This window comes from Pipistrellus kuhlii, unplaced genomic scaffold (genome assembly GCF_014108245.1).
Source record: "Pipistrellus kuhlii isolate mPipKuh1 unplaced genomic scaffold, mPipKuh1.p scaffold_m20_p_35, whole genome shotgun sequence".
Classification (NCBI taxonomy): domain Eukaryota; kingdom Metazoa; phylum Chordata; class Mammalia; order Chiroptera; family Vespertilionidae; genus Pipistrellus; species Pipistrellus kuhlii.
The window spans coordinates 5,638,369-5,652,122 of record NW_023425535.1 but is presented as its reverse complement, the minus strand read 5'-3'; the positions used below and the strand labels follow the sequence as shown (position 1 = coordinate 5,652,122).

Genomic DNA, 13,754 nt, shown 5'->3' with positions numbered 1-13,754 from the left:
TCACTATATTTCTTCTTTATAAAGCAGTCCCTTTAGCATTTCTTATAGTGCTGGTTTGGTGGTACTGAACTCCTTTAGCCTTCTTTATTCTGGGAAGCTCTTTATATCACCTTCAATTTTAATGATAACTTGACTATGTAGAGCACTCCTGGTTGCAGGTTCTTGCTTTTTATTATTTGGAATACTTCATGCCAGTACCTTCTGGCCTGAAGTGTTTCTGTTGAGTGATCTGCTGACAGCCTTGTAGATTGTATCTCTCTTGCTGCCTTTAAAATTCTCTCTGTTCCTTTAACTTTGGCCATTTTAATTATGACGTGTCTTGGTGTGGGTCTCTATGGGTTCATCTTATTGGGACTCCTTGTGCTTCAAGAACTTGAGTGACTTTTCTATCACAGGTTAGGGAAGTTTTCTGTGGATATTTTTTCAAACAGGTTCTCTATCCCTTGCTCATTTTCTTCTCCTTCTGGTATCCATGTAATGCAGATGCTGTTATATTTTATGTTGTCCTGAAGGTTTCCTTAAAATATCATTGTTCTTTTGAATTCTTTTTCTTTTTTGTTGCTCTAATTAGGTATTTTTTTTATTGACTTTATACCTTGTCCTCCAAATCGTTGATTTGATCCTCTAGTTCGTTCAGCCTACTTTTAATTTCTTGCAATGTATTTTTGATGTCAGATATGGTATTCAGACTCTGCCAGAGTCTCCAGCTCTATCTCCCCCAGGAGGCGTGCACTGCAGGTTCAGGCTGGGTATAGCCAGTTGTCCTCACTGCAGGAGAAAGCTCAACAGAACATGGCTGATTCATGGGGACTTGGGCAAGCAGATTGAGCAAACCTTCTTTTGGGGGTGGATCAACTGTGCTGCCAGAGAGGGGCGAGGTGTACTCTTCCTTTTAGTTCTGTGTTCACATCTGCTCAAGCCCTGGACTGGAGCCTCTAAGGCAGGCGTCTTCAAACTACGGCCCGCGGGCCACATGCGGCCCGCAGAGGAGTCTGATCCGGCCCGCCAGGTTTTTTGGGCAGTGAGCGCAGCCGAGGTGTTACAGTAGGAATTAGTAGTTCATATAGTCCGGCCCTCCAGCTCTCTGAGGGACTGTGATCTGGCTCCCACTTTAAAAAGTTTGAGGACCCCTGCGAGTAAGGCATATGCATTCTATCAATAAATGCCCTGGATATGAGCAGAGTTTCCTTTCTCCTCAAAACAGAGCCTAGCAGGACAGGCCCAGTTGGGCTTTCTCTGCTCCCTTCCCTATGCAGGTCTTAGAGGGATAGATCAGGGCAGCCCTCTGCTTGGAATGGCATTGGCCCTCGGGAGGGGAGAAAGCTGCTCATCTCCTTCTGTCTCTGCAGTTCACCGTCAGAGATACTGAAGACTCCGAGAAGGTCTCGCCAGATGTCCCAGTTTTGAGTTGTGCTTCCTTTCCCCTGTAGAACTGTGCTTGGCAGGCTGGTGCCAGCAGAATTTGGGAATGCAAATCCAGACAGCCTTTCCTGGGTTGTTTCAGAGCCACAGGTGGGGTGCAAGTATATGCCTCCCCATGACAGAGGAACCTTCCATTGGGGGTGGGGGGAAGACTGGCCCTTGTTCTGACTCAGGTCAATGATTGTCTAAGAGTCTATTTATAATTTCTCTAGAGAAAGAGCATAGCTCAGGTTCCTGTTGGATGCAGCCACTCCTTTATGCGGGGTTTGAGCTTGGCAGGGTGGGATCACCACTATTTGGAGGACGAAGTTAGTGCACTTTCTCTAGCTTGTGCTGTAGGACTAGAAGTGCTCAACCCTGAGAGTTGATGCCTGAGGGCCATGTGGGATGTTGACACAGCACTGGGATCTCAGATCTTCGGAGCTCTGCCACTGTAGTCTCCTTTATGCCCCGAGTCTCCTTTCCTCTACTAGAGCCCTGGGTGAGAGCCCGTGTGCCTTGGCCCTCAAGGAGGTCACCAGGATTCCAGCAGATTCCCTCCTCTTTCCAGGGGACAAAGTCCCTGCTTCTTTTTACTACAAGATGCTACGCAGGCTCTTCTTCCCAGCCCTGGTGCTCTGGTTTGGGCATCCTGGCGTGGGATTGAGACCCCACTTTCCTGACTTCTCAGCTGCTGCCCTATTCACATTCCCTCCTATTGTTTATTTAGATTGACTGCTCCAAGCTTTAGCTGTAACTCTGGTTTGGCACCAGGAGGAGGTATGCTTTCCTTTCACCTATTTCCTTTCACCTTGGAATCTCCAAAAAGAACTTTAAATATATATATATATATATATATATATATATAATTTGTTTAATTTCTATCTCTTGCTTCTTTGGAATATATTAATAGGAGGCAGCAAACTACAACCAGCAAGCTTTCCTCTTTTTGTAAATAAAGTTTTACTGGAACACAGCCATGCCCTTGAGTTTATATACAGTCCATGGCTGCTTTCATGCTACTGTGGCAGGATTGAGTAGTTGCAACAGAGACTGAATTACCCAAACACCTAAAATATTTACTAATTTACCTTCAAGGAAACATTTGCTGATCCCTAAATTAGAATACTGTACATAATTTTAAAAGATTCAGAAATTAATCTTCTAAACCAAATATCCATCTGTGTAAGGCATTCAATTTTCTCTTTGTTGTCATTCCTAGTACCATTTTTTCCTCTGGTCCCCAGTAGGTTTCCATTGATTCATTCATCACCTTTAGCAACCATTATGTGCAGAGCACTGAGGATACAGTGATCAAGACAGCTACAGATTCTGTTTTAGTGTTGCTTATATTCTTTTTAAAATTTTTTTCAAATTTATTATTATTCAATTATAGTCAACATTACGCATCTATACTAATAATAGAGGAATATGCAAATTGTCTAGGACCCTGTTACAGTAACAACCCAACAACAAGCTGCATAGTGTTACAAGGCTGACGAGGTTAGTGAGAGATGACGAACAAGCAGGCTGTGTAGGGTGACCAGGCCAGCGGGGGGGGGGGGGGGGGGGTGGGAGTTGAGGGCAACCAGGCCAGCAGGGGGGCAGTTGGGGATGACCAGGGCGGCAGGAGGGGTAGTTGGGGGTGACCAGGCAGTGGGGGGGGGGGGGGGGGGGGCAGTTGGGGAAGAGCAGGCCAGCAGGGGGGGCAATTAAGGATGATCAGGCAGGCAGGCAGGCAGGTGAGCAGTTAGGAGCCAGTGGGCCTGGATTGTGAGAGGGATGTCTGATTGCCCATTTAGGCCTGATCCTGGGGATCGGGACATCCCCTGAGGGGTCCAGGATTGGAAAGGGTGCAGGCTGGGCTCAGGGGACTCCCCCTCCCCCCCTGGGGGGCACAAATTTCATACATGTGGTTTTTAGTTATTTTATGTTAGTTATTTTATGTCAGGTGACCAGCATAGTGGTTAGACAGTTATGTAAATGACAAAGTGATCCCCTCCCTGATAAGTCTTGTACCCACCTGGCACCATACTAGTTATGACAGTATGCTATACTTTATCTTGTTCTGTGTTCACATCTGCTCAATTAATTTGACTTTTATGTTTGAAAATAAGTTTAAATTTATCAAATGTAGTTATTATGACCCTTTTTTATATTGTTTCTTATAGATTAACTCTATTACAATATGAACTTTAATTCAGTAATTATTGAGCTTTGACTGTGTGCCATGCATACTGTTAAGTGGTAAAAATACTGGATGTGGATAATGCTATCTTTGTCCTTAAAGAATTCAAAGTATAGTATAATACACTGATCTCTAAACGCATAATAATCTGGCTACTCAGTGTGTATATATATATATTAGAGCACATGTGTTAAACACAAGGCCCACGGGCCAAATTCGTCCCGCCAGGCCTTGCAATGTGGCCCGCACCGCGCTGTCATCACTGCACTCCGCTGCGTTTCCATCACAATGACAGTTTATGACTGTTCAGTAAACCATTCGGCCCGCGATTTAGGCTGGATTTTAGATTTTGGCCCCTTCTCTGATTGAGTTCGACACCCCTATATTAGAGGCTTGGTGCATGAATTCGTGGGGCTGGCTAGCCTGGCCAAGGGGAAGGGGACATGGGCAGTTGGCCAGTTTCCCTGCTGGTTGAACTCCTGATCAAGGGGGAAATTTGCATATTAGCCTTTTATTATATAGGATATACACTGAGTGGCCAGATTATTATGATCTTCACAGATCATAATTATCTGGCCACTCTGTATATATTATTATCATATTATAGTTTTATAGGTGATATGCATCCTGTGATTAGTGTGATTAGTGAAATAATGCAGAATGGAGGTTTAATTGTGTGTGTTCAGAAGGTTTCAGAGAGGAAGTGACATCTGAGTTGAATTCCAGAGAATGAATAAAACGTTGACCAACTGGCCAAGGAAAAGAGAAGGTGAGCATTTTAAGCATAAGGAACAGTGGCATGGAGACATCACAGAAATCATGATGTGCTAGAGGACTGTTAGTGCTCCTAAGGGTATGGCATGGGAGATGAAGAGAGTTGAAGACAAAGCAAGGGAATTAAGAAATTGGAAAGGAAGAAAAATCTTGCATCTCACGCTGAAAAGACAAATTATGTTTACTTAGGGTAGTTCTTTTAGTTCTCATCTCGGTTGTTGTGTTACTCATTTGTAATCCTGTTAGGTTCATTTGTTACTGCTTATATTTCATTTTGAGGTTCTCCCCTCCATGGCATGGTTCATTTAAATTATTGATTTACTTCATATTCCTTATAGAGCAGTTCCTTGTTTTTTTGTTTGTTTGTTTGTTTGTTTGTTTTTACCACTGTACACTACTTCATTCTGTAGGGATACAGCATTTATTCAATTACTCTTCTAACAATGGATGCTAAGCTTATTTCCAATATTGTACAGTTATAAACTGCAGTGACTATCCTAGTGCATATTTACTTTTGTAATTTAAAGAAAATAAAGTTTATCACCCTATTCTATGTTTATATCAGCTCCTATTCAATTGTTTAGAAACTTCTGCATATGAAAATGCTACTCAGTATAACAATCTGGTGGTTGTTACTCCTGATATTGTATTTACCTAGAACATTTCAAGTCACCTTCCAATCTTATCCAAAACTTACTAGCAAATTGTAAATGCTCTCATTAAGAAATCTATGAGGTTACTATAACATATTCTTAAATATCATCCTGTAATGTTTTTATTACTACTACCTCCCTCCAATGTACATTACACTTAAGATGTGAATGTATACAGTATAATGAAACCAAAAAATGCTTTTAAAAATAGTTTTGAAACTCCATTTGATATAATTTGTAATAAGTCTGATGTTCAGCCAAATGCACTATAACTTGACTGGTTATAAATTTAGAAACTTGAATCTAAAAGAAGGAAATCATGCTAGCAAAGCAATTAGGGCCATTAAATACATTTTCCCATCATCCAGCAAGAGGACTACACTAAATCACTAATGTACTTGGCATTTCGATTTAGTGAACATCATTTTAATCAATATTTGTTGAGTAGAGCCCTAGTGTGCGGGATGTGAGCCAAAAGACCACAAGAGAAATTAAGACAGAGGTTTACTATTTACAGATCCTGGAAGAAATATACCACACAGGAACAGGCAGAGAGTGACCAGGCCTGGGCACATACCTTTCTGAGAGTGCTTTGAGGTTCAGGGCCAAGGTAGGACCGGTCAGTGTGAACCAGGAGCAGGGTCTTGGTCCGTTGCTTAGGTGGTTTTATCTAAGGATCTCACAAGGAGAAGGTGCTGGGAGGCAGGGAACTTACATTTACTTGTCACCACAGGCTGTTTCTAGGGTTTTAATGTCAGTGTCAGGTCCTGGCAGGTTGCCTGGCCTAACAAAATGGATGCCGAGGCAACAATGCTAAGGCGTGGCTTAGCTGAACTCTTGATAAACACGCGTGAATTGAAATCTGCTAACCACTATTATAATCAATATAAAGTTATTCATCTGAAATCTATAAAGACTAAAGTAAAATTTAAAATGGTTTAAAACAATGTAAGTTGTTTTATCTTAGAGTTTTATAGGTTGGAAGTCAGATGCAGGTCTCAGTGGGCTAAGGCCAGGGTCTGTTTTCTGTGGAAGGCCCTTACTGTTACCAGATTGTATCATCTGCCCATGAGTCATTCCCCTGCCCCTTTCATCTTTAAAGCGAGCACCACTGCATCTCCGTGACAATTCTCCCTCTGCTTCTCTCTCTCTCTCTTTGGCTCGCTCTTCTATGAAGAGTGATGACATTGGACCCATCTTGTCCATCCAGGGTGATATTCCTATTTTTAGGTCAGCTGACTGGCAACCATAATCTCATCTGTAGCCTTAATTCTTTTGCTATGTCACCTGACATTCATAGGTTTCAGGGTGTCCCAGCCCATGGTCCTTGGCGCCAATTCAAACACCGACAGGAATCCCCAACGTGGGGTAGTGAAGAAGACTGTTCAGCGCCAACTCTTGGACTGTAGTGCAGCCGGGCTGTGGGCTGTGGGCACAGCAGGATGGGGCCCAGCGGGGGCTGCGGGGCAGTAGGGCCTGGCCCCTCTTCAGCTGCGCAGCTCGGGACCTCATTGTTTCCCGCCAGCTGGGAAAAGCAGTGCCGCTGTGGGGAAAAGTGCCCTTTCTCTGCCAAGGGGAAGATGGTTTCAGTAGACGGAAGCTCACGCCCCTGGCCCCCTCATTGGTCAGAATAGGTCCACTCTGATTGGTCAGAGCTGCACAGCTCCCATTGGATGGGAAAGCTTAGTCCTATTGATTGAAATAGGATTCTAGGAACCCTTTATGAGGGCTCAGATGCAGAAACGGAGCAGCCAGCCAGGTCAGTGCAGAGGCAGGCAGTTCAGCAGCGGTTTCTTCCTAAAGGGCAGTTTGCCTGAGAGGCCCTTGTACAGAAATGGCTGCTAGGCTCTCCCTCCCTCCCCTCCCCTCCTCTCCCTCCTTCCCCTCCCCACCCCTCTCCCCTCCGTCCTTCCCCTTTCATCCCAACTTCTCCTCCTTCCTTCCCTCCCTTCCTCTCTTTCTTTCTCTTTCTCTTCCTCTCTCTCCCTTCCCTCTCTTCTCTCTCCTCCCTTCCCTTTCTCCCCTCCCCTTCCCTTCCCCTCTCCTCCCCTTCCCTCCTCTCAGCCCAGTTAGCCACCAGCAGCCCTTAGTCTTGGAGTTCACGGGGAACATTTTCTTAATGAGGAAAATTATTTCCTTTTTGTGGAATTCTTATTTTTATTGCAGTAGATCTTTAAAACATTTTTATTGATTGATTTTAGAGAGGGCAAGAAATGGAGAAACTTCGATTTGTTCCACTTTATGCATTCTTTGGTTGACTCTTTAAAAAAAATATTTTTTTGGTCTCAGAGAGAGGGAGGAAGCGATAGAAACATCAGTGATGAGAGCGAATTATTGATTAACTGCTTCCTGAACACACACACCCATACCCCCCACCCATCCCGTCCCCCACTGGGGATCCAGCCTACAACCCAGACATGTGATTTGACTGGGAGTCAAACCATGCTCAACCACTAAGCTATACCTACCAGACTTGATTGATTCTTCTATGTGCCCTGACCAGAGATTGAATTGTCACCTTGGCGTATCAGGATAATGCTCTAACAAACTGAGCTACCTGGCCAAGGCCTGTAATGTCATTTTTAAAGCATTTTTTGAGAAGTCATAATTTCAGCATGGAAACCTCAAAATGAAACAGCAAGTAGTCATTTCTACTGTAAGTAGAACACAGGAGGGGCTGCTAATAGCCATTTGACTACAATCCTGTTATAGAAAAATAATGTATTAAGGCAAAGCAAGGAGGTAGTAGTGGTGCTAAAGGTAGTAGTAGGTAGCTTTGGCAATAGAAAGGAATGGAATAAGCACAGAGTTAAAGGGTTATTTTGTTATTTTTACATAAATTGCCCAATACCTAGAGATAATAAAACAAAACCTCCCGCACCAAATATGAATAAGATTTGGGAGATTCTTCTTTCTTTCTTTTTTTTTTTTTAAGATGAACTTATTGGGGAGACAGCCTATCTAATAAAGAGGGAGTATGCTAATTGACTGTCACAACCTCACAAAGATGGCAGCACCCATGGCCAATAAGGAGGGGATATGCTAATTGAATGCACTCAAAGATAGTGGTGCCCACAGCCACAAGATGGTGGCGCCCAGTCCCCTCAGCCCTGCTGGGCAGCAGGTGTGCAGCATAGTCGGGCCCACCCCCAGGCGGGTCTGGCTGCTTCACGTACCTGCCTCCAGAGTCCCCCAGTTCCCTCAGTTGCCCAGGGCCAGCCCCAGGTGCAGGCAAGGCTCAGATGGCGTCTGTCCAGTCACCCAGGGCCAGCCCAAACTTAGGTAACCAGGGCCGGCCAAGGCTTGTGCTGCCCCCGAGGGCTCCTGGACTGTGAGAGGGGGCAGGCTGGGCGAAGGAATTCCCCCATCCAGTGCATGAATTTTCATGCACCCAGCCTCTAGTTGGTTAATAAAAGTATATAGGTTTAAGGTGTATAATCTATAGTACATAATCTGTATATTGTATTAGATAGATTTCTTGTGTTCATATCCTGTTTTGACCAATTATTTAGGCTTTCTGTGCATTAAATTCATCATATATAATATGGGAATTGTACTAGTCACAATATCATAAGGTTATGTTATAAATAAATGAATATTTGTAAAGTGCTTAGAACAATATCTTTCAGTGTGTTTTTCAAAATAAAAATAAAAATCTACTGATAGGGAGGAAGACTAGGAAAAGAATACAAATAGCTTAATCAGGTAAATCAGTTGAGTCTATTTTTTTATTTAAGAAATTTTATTTCTAAAATCTATTCTTAACACACAAACATAGAGTAAATTCATATTATCATGTATTCATGTTTTCAGAGCTAATGATTATATACATCCTGGAACTAGGTGGTAGCATTTCTACTGCTTTTGTTCACAGGATATTCTGAATAATCTTGAATCATGTGACCTGGAGGAGGATGACCTTATGCTTGATGTGGATCTGCCTGAGGATGCATCTCTTGAAAATGGTAAGTGGGGACAGTGTTGAATCTTCAGAGACATATATCAATAGTTGAATTATTTGATGATAAGCCAATTTGATATTTGTTATTTACAGAGTTCCTAATCTCAGTAGAGGAAGATTGTGTGTGTGTGTGTGTGTGTGTGTGTGTGTGTGTGTTTTCCAGGACCAATGATCACCAGCTTCCCAAGTACCAAAACATTATGCTTCTGAAACCTCTTGATGTTGATTCTGCACGTAGAGCAATCAGGCTGCTCTGCGTGTGCCACACACGATAGAAGTCCCTTTTTTAAGGAAGACTTTTTAGACTGAGAATTCAAAGTGATGTTATATAAGTTCATTGCAAATTTATTTAAATGTTTAAAACCTGATTTTGTAGGTAGATCTTGGTATAATTCTGTATGATGCAATAATACTGTATACCTATTCCATAAAGTAAGTGGTAGCTAGGATTTGGCCTTTTTTCCCTTATATACCAAATTTTTTCTCATTTTATCTCATTTTGATTCCATGAAGAAGTACATTTAGAGAAACAGATAACATTTGACTTGAGAAATATCAGTAAAATATCATGGTTGATAAATATTTTTAAAAGATTAGTTCTGGGAAAATTGTAACCTGAATTAATTATTCTATCATTTTAATTACCAAGTCAAGTCTGTCTTCCTGTGTAGACCCCAGTAAGTGCTGGAGTCGGGCTTTAGATAATCCATGCCAAAGGAGCCTGGCTGCTCTTGCCCCCATTGACTTAGCATTTGCAGGATTGCTATCTTGAGGACTGGTCAAGGACCAGAGATCAGCTAGGAAAGCCCCTGGGACACAGGTTGAAATGGGGATCCTCTTGGAAAGAGAAACCAGCTCCAGAGATATTTCAGTCAACATTTGCCGGTTTCCTCAGGCCTCCCAGGACCAGGGATGAATTAGGGTGGAGAGGCTGAAAGAGTGCTAGGATGTTTGAGGGAGGGTAGATGTTTGTTTTCAGTGCATCGCTGAGGTATTAGGAGCCGTTGCTGCTCATATTTGTCATATTAATCAGGCTTTTTTTGTGTGTGTGCTGCCAGGATGCTCTGTGACAGTTAATCTCAAAATCTCAGTGGTTCAAAATAGACGTTTACTTTTCTCATTCATGGATCTGTGGGTTAGCTTGGACAGGTTAGGCTATGGGTCTGAATTCATGTCTCCTTGCTTTCATTTTGAGACCAGTCTGCTTGGAACAGGTTTCTCTCATGGCAGATGACAGGACAGTAGGGTGAGCAGAGACCTGCATCCCTTTGTCTCTAAGAACCAGCACTGTCAGTTCTGCCCCAGTAGGGCGGGGAGGGCCACACTGTTGGCTGTGAAAAGCCCTGCCACCGAGGACATTAAATGCATAGTTCTACTCCAGGAGGAAGGGATGCGCTGAGATCGGTATCTGCTCTACCTGCTGCGCCTTCTTGTGGTTTTGCTGTCATTTGGGATACTCGAGCAACAAAAGCTGAGTTCCAGTCATCTGAGAAAGAAAAACCACAGCTAACACCCAGAAAGAAAAACAGAAAAACAATAAAACTCCCAGAATTAGAGTGGCCAAGGACAGTGGTCGGCAAACCGTGACTTGCGAGCCACATGCGGCTCTTTGGCCCCTTGAGTATTCTAATGCCACTTTTTCAAAATAGACTGTCCTAGGCCGAAAACTGACTTCTGGCATGGGCCACGAAATTTCAATCGCATTGTATGCATGTGGCTCGGAGCCACGGTTTGCTGACCACTGGCCTAGGAGATAATAATGAGAGCACTTAGTGAGAATCAATTGCAGACAAAGCTTTCTGGAGCTATAAAAGAAGGCTTCCCACAGAACAGTTCAGTAGATGACAAAAAAAAATAGCTGTTGTTGAAATCTGAGTTAGTACCTGGAAGATCAAGTAGAAAAATATTGTAGAACAGAGGAAAAACCTACAGTATTGAAAATGATATGGGAAGAATGAGACTTCCTGCCCAGGTTATGTATGTGAAGTTTCAAGGGCTGGTATTGAGAGACCAGGGATCTACCTCCTCGGAATAAGTCACCTCCTAAGCAATGCATTTTCCTTTGGCAGAAGTATAGCCACTTCTTTTTGGGAACCGTATGCCCTTTCTTAAAACAGGAAGTAAAGATGGAGTCAATCTTAGAGCCTGCCTTATTTTTTGGTAACAACAAAAAGTTATCCACATAGAATATAAAAATGTGATCACAGGGAACTTTATTGTTTTGAGGTCTTATTTAGGGACTTGGGAAAAGTTCAAGGGAATTCCTAAGGAATAGCTCATGTATATTACAGATTTTCCTAGAAGGCAAACAAGTATTAGCTATTTTGAGTTAATGGATACTAAAGAAAGCAGAACATGGATCTAAAATATATTGCCTTCAGAGGACCCAAAGATAAAGTAGCATTTAGATTTGGTGCTACAAGGAAGCAAGTAGTGACTGTCTTTATAGCTCTGAGGTGCTGAATGACACTGTACCTACCCACTGAGTGTTTTGATTAGGAGAATAGGAATGTTATGAAGACTGGTACAGTGTGTTTTTAAAATATATATATATTTATATTGATTCCAGAGAGGAAGGAAGAGGGAGAGAGAGAGATAGAAACATCCATGATGAGAGAGAATCATGGATAGGCTGCCTCCTGCATGCCCCCCACTAGGGATTGAGCTCATAACTCGGGCATGTGCCCTTGACGTGAATCGAATCGGGGACATTACAGTTCACAGGCTGACACTATCCACTGAGCCACACTGGCAAGGGCTGATACAATGTTTAAGGAGTCTTCTGATATACTTCTGACTATTGTTTTTAGTACCTTTAGATTCTGGTTTCTGAAGCTATTAGGGAAATTTGGGTCAAGTTTTTGGATGGGTCACTGTGAACCTGCATGGATTCCGCCCACTTAGCCTGCCAGTGTAGGTAGAGTTTTTGCTAACAAGACGACTGGCACCTTGTTGAAATCTTCAATTTGAATTCAAGTTTACTGTGACTTCATTGTGATAGGGGACTCTTCTGTGATTTTAAGGAAGAAGTTCTGGGAATATTAATCTGGTAATTGCATTCGTATAGCAAATCATTACCTATTAAGCCAGCACAGAGGAGGAAAGAATGTCCTTTGGTCAAAGATTTGAGAACTGTTTGAGAGTTATTGGAGATATTCACATCTGAGTGGTTTGGTGACACAGAGGGAAGTTATGTAGAAGTAGTAGGTTAATATTGTAGTATCTGAATTAACAAAATATTTTCAATGTTTTCCTTTAATATTGAGAGAAATTTATCTTTGAGTTTAAGGGTAAAACCAGAAATAGGGAGCTTGATTTCTTCCTCAGAACACTTTGATTCATCATCCACTTTACTTTTTCTATTTTATTTTTTAATGAAATATAGGACACTTATTTTTTAAATGCCCTTCTATTTATTGCATTTATAAATGTATTCAGAGATTTCTTCTTCCACTATTTAACTGAGTATGGAAGCATCTAATTGTTATATGTGAAGGACATCATTTTATTGAGTCTTATTCTACTTTTTTCTAATGCTCTTTTTGGGTCTTGGAAGTCTGGGAGTGAGGCTATTTAAAGCATTTTGGCCTTAAAATCCTTCCACTTCTATTATCTACTCCTTAATATTATCAAACTAGAGGTCTGGTGCACGAAATTTGTGCACAGGTGTGTGTGTGTTCCTTAGCCCAACCTACACCCTCTCCAATCTGGGACCCCTCGAGGGATGTCCGACTTCCCTCTCACAATCCAGGACTGCTGGCTTCCAACCTCTTGCTTGCCTGCCTGCCTGATTGCCCCTAACCACTCCCTGCCAGCCTAATTGACACCTAACTGCTCGCCTGCTGAGCTGGATTGATCTTAACTGCCCTCCCCTGCTGGCCAGGTCACCCCTAACTGTCCTCCCCTGCAGACTTGGTTACCACTAACTGCCCTCCCCAGCTGGCCTGGTCACCAACTGCCCTCTCTTGCCAGCCCGGTTGCCCCTAACTGCCCTCCATTGCAGGCCTGGTCCCCACTAACTGCCCTCCGCTGCAAGCCTGGGCTCCCCCACCCCAACTGCCCTTCCCTGAAGGCCTGGTCTCCCCCCCCCCCCCCCCCCCAAATTGCCCTTTCCTGCAGGTCTGGTCACCCACAACTGCCCTTCCCTGCAGGCCTTGTCACCACTAACTGCCCTCCCCTGCTGGCCAGGTCACCCCTAACTGTCCTCCCCTGCAGACTTGGTTACCACTAACTGCCCTCCCCAGCTGGCCTGGTCACCAACTGCCCTCCCTTGCCAGTCTGGTTGCCCCTAACTGCCCTCCACTGCAGGTCTGGTCCCCACTAACTGCCCTCCCCTGCTCCCCTCCCCCCCGCCGCCAACTGCCTTTCCCTAAAGGCCTCCCCCCCCCCCCCCCCCAAATTGCCCTTCCCTGCAGGCCTGGTCACCCACAACTGCCCTTCCCTGCAGGCCTGGTCCCCTGCAACTGCCCTCTCCTGCAGGCCTAGTTGTCCCCAACTGCCCTCCCCTGCAGGCCTGGGTCGTTCCCCCCTGCCCCCGCCCCCAACTGCCTTCCTGTGCCGGTCTGGTCACTCCTAACTGCTGCAACACCCCCCCCCCCCCCCCCCCCCCCCCATAGGCCTGATTGCCTCTAACTTCCCTCCCCTGTCAGCCTGGTCACCCCTAACTACCCTCTCTTACAGGCCTAGTCCCTCCCAACTGCCCTCCCCTGCAGGCCTGATTCCCCCAACTGCCCTCGCCTGGTTACCCCTAACTTTCCTCCCCTGCCAGCCTGGTATC

At 44.1% G+C, this 13,754-nt stretch overlaps 1 protein-coding gene and 1 non-coding gene across 20 annotated transcripts in view; one reads left to right on the top strand and one right to left on the bottom strand.

Moving 5' to 3' along the window:
• The window catches only part of CCSER2 (coiled-coil serine rich protein 2), a 153,434-nt gene that overhangs the window by 67,643 nt on the left and 72,037 nt on the right, over positions 1 to 13,754 (top strand). For 18 of the 19 annotated variants that reach the window (XR_004992058.2, XM_036461180.2, XM_036461179.2 and 15 more), the window contains one exon: positions 8,891 to 8,981. Coding sequence is in view for 18 of the 19 variants with exons in the window: in XM_036461180.2 (XP_036317073.1) it covers positions 8,891 to 8,981 (91 nt within the window). In the remaining variant the exon portion in view is untranslated. Of the gene's footprint in view, positions 1 to 3,359; positions 3,365 to 8,890; positions 8,982 to 13,754 lie in introns of those variants that run through there. The other variant, XM_036461190.2, reaches the window with a different exon arrangement.
• On the bottom strand, positions 9,130 to 9,264 carry LOC118732194. The gene has a single exon (XR_004992078.1). It is a non-coding gene; the product is annotated as a U11 spliceosomal RNA (small nuclear RNA).